The sequence below is a fragment of the Haliaeetus leucocephalus genome, unplaced genomic scaffold (assembly GCF_000737465.1).
Source record: "Haliaeetus leucocephalus isolate CR32 unplaced genomic scaffold, Haliaeetus_leucocephalus-4.0 Scaffold763, whole genome shotgun sequence".
In the NCBI taxonomy this organism is placed as follows: domain Eukaryota; kingdom Metazoa; phylum Chordata; class Aves; order Accipitriformes; family Accipitridae; genus Haliaeetus; species Haliaeetus leucocephalus.
In genome coordinates, this window is record NW_010973199.1 from 3,927,198 (window position 1) to 3,943,111 (window position 15,914).

A 15,914-nucleotide genomic window follows, 5' to 3' on the forward strand; every position below is an offset into this window, starting at 1 on the left:
TTCTCTTAGTTCATAAGTAGAAATGGAGATACGATACTAAGACTTTTCATTTTTCTCTTTGCTGAGAGTTTAGACATTTCTAAGTTATGAACTAGATGGGGTTTTACTCCTTTAATCTTCTGGTTTGCATCTCTTCTTTATTTACTAGTCTCCAATCATACAGCTCTTGATGTTCACAGCAGTTTTTACCTTCTTTTCTCCTGTTCAGCCTATTTGTTCTTACTTCCATCATTTTAGTAAAGATGGGATTATTTTTTAAACACTCGTAGTGGATTATCCTAGCAGCTATTGGGTCATACAGGAGATGACAGGTGCAGGCAGCCTTTCTTTTTGGTTTTGGGATGGGAAGTATGCAGCTGTGGTTCTTCCTTGGAGGTCTTTCTCTCTGCCACTTCTGCACACTACATCTAATTCTCAAAAATACTGTTAAAAAGATGTCATCTTTCATGGGATGCAAAAGAAGTTTTTTCCTTAGATGGAAAGGGGCTGTGTTTTCCCTCATATGTATTGCTTCCTTAAATCCTGGGGATCATAGTAGGAGAAAGATGCTATATTAAAAGATAAGACGTCATCAGTAAGCCTTGCAAGTCTTAAGAGGGTCTACTCTTGTCTTTGTTTTCCAGTGACTATCCAAGTTTTGCAGTATTCATAGTGTGTCAGTTCTTTTCAAGTTTCCTTAGACCACAGAGTGAACTCAATGCTTTAACCTTTCTCCCCACCCAACAGCACCCGCCCCTTCCACCCCACCAAAAAATAAACCACCAAAACTAAATAGTACAGGGAAAGAAAGTGGCAGGTTAATTGCTTAAATTGTCAGTTTGCTGACACTTTTTCCGCTGCTGAAACAGAGACAGAAGAAAAGTAATGTTATGTGATAATGATTCAGGTGGCTTCAGCCCAATTTCTATTTGCTCATGCGCTTTTTGAGCATTAATCTGCACTGGCAGAATATATAAATTGGAAATGAGAAAGTGATCTTGATGAGTGAAAAAATACATTCTGAAACAGTGTCCTTCTCATTTTAAATGAAAGTATTTAGGGTGATGGTGAGGAAGTATTTAGGGTGATGGTGGGGAATAGGGACCAAAAGGATCTCAGCAGAGCTGAGATCAGTAGCCTATAGTCAGCTACTCTGACTATAGGCTGCCTGATATTACGTTTAAAAATAGAGATATAGTAGTATATTCATTCAAACTAAAAGCTATTAAACCATATTTAGGTGAAAATGGTTAATGCAGAAGAACATCAATGGTAATAGGGAAATGAAATAGCCAATTCTTTTCATCTCTGACAAAATGAGCCCAGTGCAATACCAGTAATGAAAACTGTCACTTACATAACTTCCACTTTTCAGTCAAGGGGAATAAAAATTAGAACCATGAGTGACTCTAGAGGAAAATTCAGTGAAGTGAAGGACTGTTTTCCCTTCCTTATTGTACTTGCCCATTTACTTCACTTTTTTTCAAAGTTGATGCAAGAAATTGGATCTTATATTTAGAAAGATTGTATCATAAGAGATAAACACTATCATAAGAGGTAGAGTGCTGGGTTTTGTTGTATTTTGTACAGCATGAAATAAACACCAAAAAGTCAGCAAATTGAGGAGTTCCTTAGCAAGGCAAATGGAAATGTGGGTATTGGTTTTGAACAGCTGTGTGCTTTTCTCAAGTTTGGAGGTACCAAAGGAAGTAGTTATGCATAAACTAATCCTCATCTGTGATTGTGAAATAAATAAGTATGCTAACTAAATTTTTTTTCTAATCCTTTCGGCATGGCTGTGTTTGCTACTCATTATTTTTGTGTATCTATGTTTCCTTTTTGAAGTCTGTTTCTTTCAATCTTCAGTTTCCTCTTTCTTCTTTCTGCTTTATTATTTCTAGCTGCTTTTGTTGTCCTTCACCTTCTTCCCTCATAGTCAGGGGCAGACACCTTCCTTCTGGAATTTGCTGGAAAATGAATGGGACCAGTAATGCAGTAAAAGTAAGCCTTTTCTCAGTGGTATCTCCAAGGCATGCTGTGTTACATGTTCATGTTAACAACCTTTTTCTGGCTTATGGTGGCTAAAATAGATCCTTTGAAATTCTCAGCACCTGGAGCTTTCCATTGGTCCCCGAAGGGAGGAGTTCTGGTCAGGCAGGATCAGCATACTTGGGAGCAAGTTTTCAGCTCTTTTGTAAAGAGAGAAGAAACTCTGGAAGCAATGTGTTGATGAGCTCCTAAAGCTTGCTGAATTTCACTTTACTAATCAAGAAAATGCACTTTGGCAAAAAGAGGCTTTGCAAATGACTTCTTTGCCAAGTAGATGGTGATGGATGTAACAAAGGACAGTGAGCATGTTGGCAGCCTTACCCAGTAGAGGAAGGAGTTCTTCACCTGGTCAAGGAAAACCTCTGCTTTGTATCTCCACACTGAAATAGTTTCCTGTCTGCTTTAATTGCCATTGAATAGACTGGGAAAATAGCATAAGAACAGGTTGTTGGTAACTTGTCTGGCTTGGTGACAAGATAACCCCTGCATTTAACTTGCAAGCAAATATATGCGTGCTTCAAAGCATGAAACTCTTCTCCTTCCCTTTGGGGTTGTGTGTTGTTCAGTATAAAATACTTTCACTTGTGTTTACAGTCTGTATCAGTCAATACATTAAAAAGATAGATATTGAAAACATCTCATATCTAGTGTGGACTTTAGTTTTCTCTTGCTATGATGGTAATTAACATCTTCCCCTGGGCAGCCTGACAGCTGGAGTACCATTTCTGTTTTGGAACTATTGAACTTAATGATTTATTCTAGATCCACTCTGTGCAGTCTGTTCTTTCTCCTGTATCTGAAGGTCTTGAGAAGTATCTACAGAGATAATATGGCTTTTTTAGCATGAGAGTGCTGTTGGATGGAAAAGCCCAGGCCTGTACAAAAACTGCTCAGTCTCCAGTGACATTTACACATTTATTTCCACAGTTAAATAGGAATGATGAGTGGACCATATAGGTGTGATTTCAGACCTCACAGTGTTGTCTACAGAAGGCTTACAATATCCTAGCCAGGAGGAAAGCAATATGCAGAGGGAACAGTGCTTTCTGCCTAGCAGCACATCAGATGCCTCAGTCCCATTATTGCACACAGAATTACTGAGCCTTCTTTTAAGAGCAGGCTGTTTCTTGTCTTTCAACAAACCAAGCAGCACAACATTTTGAAATATGCAGATCTATTTCTGCTGTCCTTTTACCTGTTTATCATCTAATTTCTCCCTGATGTAGACAACGGGAAGATGAGAAGTCATTTTTGTAATTGCTTGCTTGTAATTACCCTCATGCAGGGTCTAGCATGAAGTTACTCAAGCCTCATCTTTAGCGAAGAGGATTTGCCTCTTTCTGGCTGCCAGTGTTGAATATGTGGCTGTGGATCAGCCCGCACAGATCTTGAACCATGCGAACATCATTGCCTGTGTGAGCAAAGTCACTCAGGAGGGAAGTGGGACCACTTTGGAGTTGTACATCCAGGTGATGTTTGGAGAATAACTCCTCCAGAGTGCTGGTATCACCTGAGGGCCAATACCATGGTGCACAAAGTCCCTCAACACGCTTCAGACAGCCAGTGAACGTGGTGGAAGGGGAGACTGTACTTTTAAAGAGAAAATAGCAGGGGCTGTAGCAAGTAGAGCTATTGCTAAAGCAATCCACAACTACGCTCATATAGGCAACAGTATATAACTTGCTATATCTCACCAGGGTGCAAAAACTATTGCTGTTGTCAGCCTTGAAAGGAGGATAAATATGCTTGTTCCAAAAGGGCGTCTGGATAACTTTAATAAATGAATCCGGGAGAAAACACTGCTTCTGGGTGAAATAGTTCTGTGGATTTTTTATGGTGATTGTCACTGTAGCTCTGTTTGCTCTTGTGCCCAAGGCACGAACATTGCAGTACGAGTCTGTGAAATGTGTAGCCATCAGGAACAGAAACTTGAGAAGACATTGGGCAGTTGTTTGTGCCAATTTGAAAAAGGAGGCAAAGAAACAAATCCCAGTGCACAATGTTATGTGGTATGCTTATTGGCATGTAAGCCTAGAGAAGTAGCACACATTTTAATTTGCAAGAGTTTGGGTTTTGGTGTTTTTTTTACAGATAGCTGGTTGCTAAGCTGTAGGAAATGTCCAATGTGCAGCTATGATACTGCCAAAAAGAGTTGAAGAAAACAAAGTATACCTTCTAAAGATTTGAGCTTGTGATGGTTTCTGAACCATTACTCTTGATAAGAAGAAATCATAGCTTAATATACTCTAGAAGGGTAGTAGACATGATATTAAAAAAAAAGAGATAAAAATATTATATGAAGGTTCTGCCTCTTCAGATGATGATGGTTTATTACTTTAAATTTTATTTCCTTTTCTCACCTTAATGTAAGGTGATGTTTTAAGGAGGGTTTGAAAACAAACAAAAAAACCTGCTCTTAACCAAAATTTAAGATTTTTTTTATTTTGGCATTCTTCTCCCCCCTGAATTAGAGAAAATTGTACAGTGTAGTATACTTTTAGGAGAAGAAACCTGTGATTAACAAAATCATGACAGAAATAATTAACTAGAGAAATAGAAGCTTATTAGTGTGATCTCTTAAAATTTTATTATCTTTTGCTTTTACCTGAAGGTAAGGACTCTGTTCTGAAGACTTACACAGATAAAGAAAATTGGCCCTTTAACTCTGATAATTTCATTGAAAAAAAAAAATCCAAATAGAGCCTGGAGGATATTTCTAGGGGGTAAAAGGGAATGAGGGAGGAAGAAGACCTGCAAGCCAGTCTTATAATTTATTTTTTTTTCTAAATATGTGAAAAATACTTCTGTTTTCAAAATACTGAGCAAATCTCAGTAAGTAGCTCAATTTCCACTCATGTTCAGCAGCTGATAGTTATTAAAATGCATGGGTAACTATTAGTCTCTTCTTAGAATATAAATGCTGTTTTAATGTCTAATGCAGTAATTTTATTCAACTAGCATAAAAATAATTAATATGTACTATTAGATGTACAAAGTTACTGCATAAGCTATTTATTTTTCGCTGAAAATGATCTTGTTCTTGTAGTCTGTTTAGTTGATGAAACTAAACCTAATCTAAACATCAGCTTCATGATTTTTGGGCTGTTTTTTTTATTTCTTTCCAGACTCTCATAAGTGCAGTGAGAACATAATATCTGAAACAATGGGGGTTTTTTCCTGCAGTTCCAGGAAACAGTGTTGGTTATAATATATGTTATTTGCTACTAGGCATAAGCCTTTGTTCCTAAATGCGTAGTTGTGGAAGCTATTCTCCAAACTGTCAGAAATTTTTTGCACCTTCATCAAACTAGCCCTAATTCTTGATGTGATGCATTGTGTGGTTTCAGAATACAGTAGAACTACTGAGGGCGGTGTGAGCTGGTCCCAGAGAACATTGCTCATGCTAATGACTGAAATGGGGAATATTTTTATTCCTGTGGAACAGGAAGGACTAAGATGTGGGTGAGAGCTGTTGGCTGCGATGAGAGTTGCTAATGAGCTTTTGTATGAGAGGCTTTGAGGAGGTGCCGCAGTAGCAGCAAAGGTGCTATTCAATATCACACAGTAAATGTCCTATGCTTTGTTTTGCATCAAGTAATGCTTCTAGCAGAGCATGATGATGCATGTCACATCAAATTTTTAAGAAAGAAACTTATTTCAATTCCTTTTAGTTTCTAGAAAGAGAATTATTGTCTTTTGCAGAAATTTGAGAGCTCAGTTAAGCCCTGAAAATTGCTGGCCATTTTAAAAAATTTATTCTGTGTGTCAAACTCAAGAGTTCTGGTAACTGTAAGAAGCACATCAGGAGCTTGAGTGGAGAACACATTGGAAAAGCACATCAGAAACCTGAAAAGCATTCACAAATTTGAGTGTTACTTGGACCTCCGTCAAAGTCCTTTTTGTCCTTGTTCAGTCTTTATCAAAGAGGTACTTCTATTAATTTATATATTTTAATTTTAATTGACAATTTCCAATAAGATGTAGTTGCCATTAATCTTAATATAGTTGTAGCTTTGTTTCAAGCAAGCTTAAAGTAAAATAAAACTAAAAAAAAAAAAAAACCAACCAAAAAAATACCCTTTAATACAAGAACAATTCCTTAAGGGCAAAATGCTGCCCTCTGTAGTTGTATATCTGTGTCTGGTTGATAGGGTTCTCCTGAAAAAATTCTCCAAAGAGAAGTATCTGTAAGCCTTATCTGACAACCTTTTTTCTTAGTTTTATGGAAAAGTTCAGGTTTAACATTAGTGTGTTTTAAGGATGCCCCAAGTGTCAGTTGCAGTACATTGGCATGAATAAATACATTGGAGATCTAGATAACTAACTAGCTGGCTCCTCAGTATTTGTGAGCTGGTGTCAGAGAGACAGTGTTTGGCCCTCGTATAGCAATACATTTATAATTTCTGTGTGGAATATGGTTTGAAAGCTCTGGAAACGCTTGAAAGCTGGAATGTGTGATGTTGTCAGAGGCTGAACTTTCCTTACATGCCTTACAATGAAATTTGCTCTTTTTTTTTTCCTGAGAGAAAGAGAGATTAAACTAAACTTTAGAAGTTTATGTGGAGGCCTTGATGTTCAGTGAATGTAGGATTAAAGTATTGTATAATAAGTAACAATGACAAGCAGATGAAATTGGGGCAGATGTTATCTTGGGGACAGTGCATCGATCCCCACCTTCACCAAATCTTTTTAGTCTTATTTCTCTACACTGAGCACAGGAGATTGACATGGCAGCAGCACAAAACACAGGAATGGGAAGTGTATCCCACCTGCCCAAGGAGGATCCCACCAGCTAAAGAGCATTAATGCCATCGCTGGTGGCAGTAATATGGTGAAGCAACACAAGTCCAAGCAGACTGAGCCTCTGTGACAAGCTCCAGCTCCAACTGGGAAGAATGCCCTTGAAGTGCCCTTAAAGTTCTTCATGAACAGGATGTGACTGGGGCTTGGAGAAGAGACCAAATCCTTCCAGTGGTTATACTTTGCAGTCTTGATGGTGCCCTGTCTGCTTTGATGATAAGCGTCTGCACTGGGAGTTGCCTGCCTAAGCATTTTGTTCCAGGCGGAGAAGAGGACCATGTGGGAGTCAGCACCCAGTGGAGCCTTTGGAAGAACTTCACCATTAAAGAATGTGTCTGGATTGGTGGTGCTACCCAAATGACCATGCTGCAGTGCTTGCAGCTCCTTAGCAACTTCAGGAGGCCAACAGAAACAGAGACCTGGATAGTCCTCATTAGGAGGAGATAGTGTACTTTCACAAGCAAAATAAAGCATGCAGCATCAATTGGAGCGATTCATGCAATCACTTGCACATGTAGGTAATGAAGCATTTCCTATGGTCTGCATCAGTGCAGAAGATACTGTTATAGCTGTGATAGGTAGTCTGGAAGACAAGGACATTTTATGCTTAAGTCAGGATGGCACACAAGTAATCATAGCAATAGAAGTAGGAAGCTACCACAGCTCCTGGGTGAACCATTATTTGAGGCCCTCTCTGTGTGTAAGGGCTGTGGTGTTTTATTCCACCTTGTCACGAGTGGGTGATTTAGATCGCTTAAAGAACCACTGTCAAAGGTATTAGCAAAAGTGGTTTTAACATGACATTGTAAAAGTGCTACTTAACAAAGTTCGATGGCAAGGTTCACTCTGTTACTGTACGGCACAATCATTTGAGCATTGATTCAAAACTACCAAGGCACAAATCGAAGTTACCAACGCACAAATTAAAGTTGCCAAGACAAAAATCAAAGTTTCCGTACTAGAAGGTTATGTGCGATATCGGTCGCTTACCAAAGATCTGCCATTGGTAAAACATCTCTCTGCCTCGAGGAGCAACCCTGAGAAGTGTCCCAGCTCAAGGGGAGATCACCACCACGCAGCCAGGCTGCGTAGCCGGGACAGCTCAAAGAAGGCTCACTTAAGCTGTCATATTTATGGAATAAAGCGGTTGGCTTGTAGTCAAATTATATGCGATGGGAAAGGTATGCATGAGACTCCTTGTACCCACGACTTTCTTTGTTCCTTGATAAATGAGTCTTGGAAAAGCCACCCAGTATTCCTGTGTTAATCGCATTATGGTTGTTCCAAGCTCATATGCCTCGACGCTCACTGTGCCACTCTGCTCCTTTGTGGGTTTTTAGAGAACAGATTGGAACCAGAGAAGTTCTTGGCTCGGCTACGGCTCAGGCCTTTCCCTCCTTTGGAGCCTGTACCAAACTACTGCTAGTTTGGTTAAGGAGTCGAGTGCATCCCTCACACACCTGTTGCTGTGCTGGAACATGCAGGACACCAAGAGCTTGGATCCAGTAATGCCAGAATTTAACAGAAGTTAGAAGAGCTATGAGGCAGCTTGAACTATGTGTTGTAAAGAAAGGTGATAAGGAAGCTGATTCAGATGATGTCTAGTATGTTTAGGAAGTTTACCGTCCCAGAGACGTAGTGTGCATTTTGAGCTGCAGCCATCGTTTCCATGAGAGATGCATTGAGCCCTGGCTGTTGAGACATAGGACATGTCTAGAGTGTAAATGTGATCTCCTCAAAGCTAGAGGAGCAACAGTGACTGTCAAAAATGAAGAAGAATCTCTAGCTGTTCTTGCGGCAAATGAAGTTTCCAGTGCTGCTTTGCTTGATGACGAGGAGACTGTTGGTGCAGTTGTACTACTAGGAGGTGTACAGGGGCCAGATGAGTAAGGAGTTTCCTTTTCAGAGGCTGAGAAATCATTCTTGTGGTCCCTCTGCCCTTCTCAGTACCCTTTTGAATTTTAAAAGAGCAAACAAAGTTTTGCTTAAGCAAAATCCTGTGTTACCACACAAAACTTGTACTCCAAACATAAGTAGTGAGTCATAGCTGAATTCAGCTTGACTCCAAAATGGATAATGGATGAACATGACTGATTGCAATGCTTTTCTCTGTGTGCGTGTATACACACATGCGTTACACAGACACATATGTATTTTTATATATATGTACACACCCCTCCTTATATTCCCTGAAACTAAATTTTCAGTTTTCACATGGTTAATAAGAAGGCAATTTTATGTTAAAAAGAGTGTTCCATTATAACTTACTACCTACAAATCCAGGGATTTTTATTTTGTAGCACTGGATATACCACATATGTGAGTAGTGTTCTGCAAGAGATTTGTATTGTAGACACAACATTTTTGTAATTAAAAACATGGAGTGTTACTTTCTGTGTTTTACTTTGGAAGAGAATGTTAGTAAGTGAGATTTTGGTTAAAAATCCTAATGTATATATATTTTTCCCTTTTGAGGTAATGTACTGTTTAGAACACAGTTTTTGTTTGCTTGTTTTTGCAGTCCTTTGTTTCAAAAGTGGGGAGGGCTTAGATCATAAATTTTCTCTCTCTCGAATCCTTTTTCAAAGTTTTCTGCCAGACAATAAAAGAGCTTGTAAAATAATTTGGTCAGTGCAAGCTTAGTGTGTTGCCAGTTGGTGCTGCGCCTAGAGCTGAGTTGGGCTCTGCTAGAACTGATACATAAGCAAGTAGCTGAAAGTTCGTGTTTTACTGGTATGCGTAGCAGAATTGCATAATGTTATTTTTTATTAATAACACCACTTATACAAACAAACTGGTGGAAGCATTACAGATATTTGTAACTAATGTGTTGGGGTTTTTTTCTTCCAGACTGGCTAAAAAAGTGACCTTAATAGAAAATTCTATCAGTATGTGTCTTTCAAATGGAATAAAACACACATAGAAGTTTGTAATGCATGGCCTAGTGGGCCTCATATTTAATCCGCTTACAAAGAAAAGGCAAAGGTTATCTGCAGTTGAGTTTATGCAAACTCTTTTGCATATTGCTTATGTTTTTTTCTAAGCTTTATGGTAGAGAATAAGATTATCATGTTTGTGTTGCCTGCATACATAATTAGTTAAATTTGGTATGATGTTCGATAAACAGAAATGTTATTCAAGGGTTATGTGCTAGAAGATGTAAAAGCACTTCTTTGTTTAATATTTCCAATATTTTCACAGGTTGTAGGCACTGCTAAATGGTGATTTTTTTCATCTTTAAACAGAAATATACTTTTAATGTAACTATCTAGTGCTAAAAACTATTTTAAATTAAGCTTTTTACTAGTATTTGCAACATGAAATTGCATATGTATAATGATTGGAAAAAAGTGAATGTAAACCATATTTCAGTAGATAGATGCAAATGATAATGGTTTCTGTAATTATAAGGGAAGAAGAAATTGAGGATTTTATTTTTTTTTAAATGCCTTACCTGATCAGCTTTGAATGGTTATGATATGAGGAGAACTTTATCCATCAAAGACTGTAGTTATGGCTCAGTCCAAGAGTATTTAGAAGGGCTCTAAATAATGTGAATTGAAAAAGTTCCTCAAAATGTATATATTGAGCCCATCAAAACCGGTCTTTTAACTATCTGTCTTTTCCTGAATGTATTGTATGTGTTAATAGAGCATTTCTTTTTTGTGTTTGATACTTTGTTAGCAGTGGGTAACATGAGCTGATGTTGACTTAGATTCAAGGAACCAGCAATGATATTCAAATGCTGACTGACAAAAAGCATTACTCCAGGATTTCTTTGTGGAAGTCCAGAAAATGTTGGTAGAAAGAGGAAATACTTCATTAAAAACTTTGACTCTTGTCAAGTTATTTCTAAATAATACAAGGATTTCCAAATGAACATGGCTGATCTGCCAAATCAATTCTGCAATCCCTATAGAAATAGATTTCTTTGTCCACACAATAACTTTTTCTGGTATTTTATGATTTACATTCAACCCACTAATATTTTTTTCTGTCCGGTTCCCCCCTAGTGTTGAGAGACTTGAGATAACATTTTAACAATGGAGGCTTTTGAATGATTATTGAACAAGAACTAAGTCTAATGATATGACAACCCAAATACAGGAATAAAGGGAAGAAGAGCTGACAATTTAGTGAATTAATCAGTATTTTGCTTTAAAGATAGATATCATCAAAAATATTTTCGCTAATGGGGATGATTGGGCTGCACATACAATCCATGTTGGAGAAAAAGTGTCAGACTACATTAAGACCGCTACAAAAGCTTTTATATTTCATTGTAAAAATGAATGCTGCCAAGAAAGTACCACTGGTGGCATAAAGCATGTATGTAACCCTAGGCTCTGGACCCACAGATACTCAGCCAGATGAGCTTTCTGGAACAATGGTGGAAACAATAACTCCATTGGCATGAAACTAGTGCCATGCCATTCTCACTGTAGTAGCGATTCCCATAAACTTCTATTTAGAATTTTAAAAAAAAAGCAGCCATAAAATGGTTCAGAAAAGCTTTGAAACTGAGGAGACAAATCTCAATAAATATAACTGAAGCAAAGGATTTTGTGTTTAACATGAAATGTACCATATGTCTTTCAGGAGCAGGAATAACAAGACTTTTAACAGCTTTTTAATGCATCTTACTGTGTCAAATTTGAGGCACGTAAGGTACACTCCTCACTGAATTTCCATTCTGTTACAGTTTTCTGTTGGAAACAAAGTCTTGAAAATGGAGTCTTTCTGTTCAAATGTTATTACTACTTTTTAATTATCTCAAATACAAGTATTTTAAAGATGAGATTACATATTTTTCCCTCAGGAAAAATTTTGGTAAATTGCCACTCAAAAAGGAGTAGTACAGTAAGAGCTTTAGGTCCAATGGATTCCTTTTCAGAACCAAGTATGTACTTTTCGTTCTCTGTTATTCATACCTTGGGTTTATATTTTGAGTAATTTCCTTTAATATCCACCCTATCTTTTGCAAAATAATTATCTTGGAACAATTTTTGAAAATTTAATAAAAATACAGTTTGTGAAAATAAATTTTGAATTAGTCTGGTTGATAAGTCAAGGGAAGTGCTAGCAGCTTTTCAGCCCCTGCATTCTGGATTAATTGTTTTGAATAATACTACTGAAAGAAGCTAACGAAAGGTGAATAATATTCTGATGATCTTAAGGTGTGTGTTTTGCAGATTTTTTTTTTCTTTTTTTAAGACTTATTCAGTTATATTAGCAATACATAGGGTTGTGTAATCTTGGATAAACCTGAGATTATGGAGGGGAAGAGCCTATAAATATTCTTAATTTCACTCTTTCTTCTGCATCTGCTTTCTCTCATTGGGTATGCAAAATAATGTTATGGAAGATTTAATGTTTATGAACAGTACAAAGTAGCTGAAGTTAGTCTGAAGTCATCTTTTTTAAAATATTTTTTTTCCTATTTGCTTTCCAGTGAAGCTGTTGGAGGAATGAATCAAATGTAATTGCAGACTGTTAAAACAAGGAAAGGCTTAATATCCTTGTACCTGTTTATGTTGCCAAGTTTTATTGCTGAGTAGAAGTTATGATTATTATTTATTTTGAAATGAGATTCAATATTTGTGTAGCATTTTGAGGAAATTAATATCAGCATTAATTGACAGTAACCATGTCAGCTCCCGTTATGATACCGATAAGAACTTAATCTTGGATACTTACGTTTCCAAGAAAGGAAATCCATCATGGTACCGTTAGAGCATAAAATGTCATTAGCAGATATTGGTGATGGTTTTTTTGAGTAATCTGTTTGAGCAAGTACTTTTAGGCTTGATCTGCAGCCTTCGGTATAATATCAGTTCGGGTATCTGTTGAAAGATATATTTTTTAAGTAACTGCATTTTAAAATATGTTATGGGGAAACATGTATCAACTAGCACTGGAACTTTTAGAATATGTTTTTCTTGATCTGCTTCCACCTGCGTACTCCTTTCTGCTCAGCTTTTTAGCTCCTCTCCTACTCCTCTGTTTTGTATTTTCCAGGGGAAGCACAGTAGTATTTTAGGTTGGTTGGTAGGTGCACCATCTTCCAACATTTGATGGCACGTGGAGTCAGAGCTCTGCTGTGCTATCATCTCCATTCACTGCATTTTCATAGCTCTTGGTGACTAAGATGCCTATCTGAAAATGCATAGTTAACTCATCTTCCACCTCGTAGTATCTGATTGAAGAGAGCAAGCAGTCAGAAAGGTGACGGATCGGAAATCTGTTTAGACTGTGTGGTATCACGTCAGTGCTTTGCATTTCAGCTGTGCGTGGGGTGTTGGTGCGGCACCCAGGCAGTCCCCCAGCAGCCAAGCCTTGCAGGGTGGAGGGCCTCAACCCATCTCCCCCTCCTGCAGGAAACCAGGAGGTTCTCCATGAGTTATCCATTCAACGGCATGATGCAGTTCATCCCTTGTCCAAGGCACACCTCAGTTGTTTACGTGGCTGATCGTGCTGCAGCGGTCATCTTTTTGGTGGTTGCATTGTGTAGAGGAATGGTTTCATGAGACTTGCTACTAGAAATGAGCTGGCCGCACACAGTGGCTGGAAAGATCAACCTTGCCAAGGCCTGTTTTAGAAGAGATGAATGCAACCGTCCTTGAACAATGAAAAGTTCTTACAGAATGCTGATGCTGATTTAATTGGTTTGTGGTTGTAGTTTGCCTTGTCATATCTTAGAGTCTGTGTACTTGGGAGTGGACAAAAAACTTTGTGTTTGTTTTTGTTTGTGTTTTTTACACAGAGAATCCTATGCTGTGTCTCCAGTATTGTATGTACAGTATTAGAACCAGTTCTGTATCTTTGAGTCTTTCTTCTCTCTATTGTTAATATTGATTGTAGTATTTCTCTAGTATTTTTTTTTTCCCTGGGTTTCTGTCTCATCTTCCATGAGCTTCTTGGCTGGCTTAAAGATCATATTTTAACTCATACTCCCGAGTTTTGAGGCAGTGTAGCTTATCCATGAGTTACTTGCAAGTAACTTTAGACTTCTGTGGTTTTCATGGAGAAAAGATTAATTAAATCTTGCAGGTAAGTTTTAAATTAGCTGCTGTTAATTCAAAATTCATTTTAGTTTAGCTATTGTAAATTTATGCATAAATACTTTAAAAGCTACTTAGTTTAAGTACTTATTCAATGCAGAAACTTACTTTTTCAACATGGTCACTTGTTTCCTTATGAAAAATATAGCAAACTTGGCCTGTATAACTCTTACTTATAAAGCCATCTTACATAGAAGCAAAGTCTTGGCTTGTAATCCCTTTATAAAGGATTGGCTTCTGTTTGTGTCCATGCCTAACTTTTTCTGTTTCTTTTTTTCTCTTCTTTTATTTTAAAAGGTATTTCTCAAGAGTGACCGGGTTGCAAGAATGGTCCACAGTGGAGGATGTTCTGCAAATGACTTTAGAGATGTTTTTAAGAAAAACATAGAAAAGAGAGTCCGAAGTTTGCCGGAAATCGATGGATTAAGCAAAGAGACAGTGTTAAGTTCTTGGCTCGCCAAATACGATGCCATATACAGGGGAGAAGAGGACTTTTGCAAACAGCCGAATAGAATGGCCTTAAGTGCTGTATCGGAGCTGATTCTGAGCAAGGAACAGCTTTATGAAATGTTTCAGCAGATTCTAGGGATCAAAAAATTGGAACACCAGTTGATTTATAATGCCTGCCAAGTAAGTATTGGTGTCACTCGGTTCTGTTGTGTCCAAAATATCTCCCCCCTGCCAACAGGTCAAGTGCTTCCTCCCTGTGTGTAGAAGCCTTCAGTTTTAAGTATATCTCCATAGTCCAAGGAGATTAAACCCCTCAGAAAGGAATCTTTGCATCACTTGGTCGCTGGAGAGCATTGGGAAAAAGGGTATGCCAGAGTATATGGTGCTTATGCTACAGGCATCTCCTGAGACCTTTTACAGTGTCACGGCTCCAGTGATTTGGGTGATTCTGCAGCATGTTCCATGGTCCATATGCCTGCATACCCTCATATAAATTACATATGTATGTACATACATTTGTGTATGTGTGTGTACATCTTTAAGAGAAATTTACTGCCATAAATTGATAGATGACAGGTGATTGAATTCAGGATGCTCTTGGCCATCCAGTGTCTAGAAGGTCAGTATGTTAGAACTCAATGTGCTTCATTTCAAACACCGTCTATGAAGCTAATTTACACATTTTTACTTTGTTGTTTTGTTGGATAAAAGTGATGTTCCCCAGAAATTACTGAGGCCAAGACAAACAGTCTATTTGGGAATCATATTTGGATTTATATGTGTAATCTATCACTAATGAGTAGTGTAAAGGTATGTAAAAATATTTTATCTGGCCAGTCTTCATAGTGATGCAACTATAAATTAGCAATTACCTGAGGAGGAAAAACCTGAAAAAAGTGAGGTATTTTTGAAAGTCTCGCAACTGACCAGTGTGGATGTAGCATTTAAACTGAGCTCACACAGCTTTCTACACTGTCTATAAAATAGTACACCAGACCACAGCTAAGCTGGTTTTTGTATATTATGCTGAAGGTTGGCTTGTAGTTATGGGCCATCTTAATATGGGAACAAATGAGGAATCTTGGACGTTATTGCTTACTTCATTTATGGATTAGTGTGGCGTGAAATCATGCAACTGTTCTATGATTGAAACATCTGTGGTGTTTAATGCTTCTCAGGGTCATAGATCCAACTTTCATAATGAGAAAGTGTAATATTTTTTTCTGCATCAAATATGAGGGCTTCCTGCTTTCACTGTGAGCTGTTTAATGACAGGCTGGAAGGAGACTTCTGAATGAGCAGTGTTTCAAATGGAGATAGAAAATATTACTTCTTTTTTTCCTCTTTGCCCCATCTTTTTCCTTTTGCCTCTTAATTCACATACATGTAAATCATGAAGCTAACCTCTGGGATATGCAGGTTGGTAACAAGATGAAGCAGCACTGAAATCTTGGGGGACAATCCTGCTTATTTGGGGGTTTATATGCAATAGAACATAGAGGCATGGAATAATTCAGTTTGGAAAAGACCTCAGGAGGTCATTCAGTCCAAACGCCGCCTCAAAGCAGGGTCAAC

At 37.9% G+C, this 15,914-nt stretch overlaps 1 protein-coding gene across 1 annotated transcript in view; it reads left to right on the forward strand.

The window, feature by feature from the left end:
• CADPS2 (Ca++-dependent secretion activator 2) overlaps positions 1-15,914 on the forward strand; it is a 271,004-nt gene that overhangs the window by 38,865 nt on the left and 216,225 nt on the right. The window contains exon 3 of the mRNA XM_010581326.1: positions 14,187-14,519. Within this exon, the coding sequence (XP_010579628.1) occupies positions 14,187-14,519 (333 nt within the window). The remainder of the gene's footprint in view (positions 1-14,186; positions 14,520-15,914) is intronic.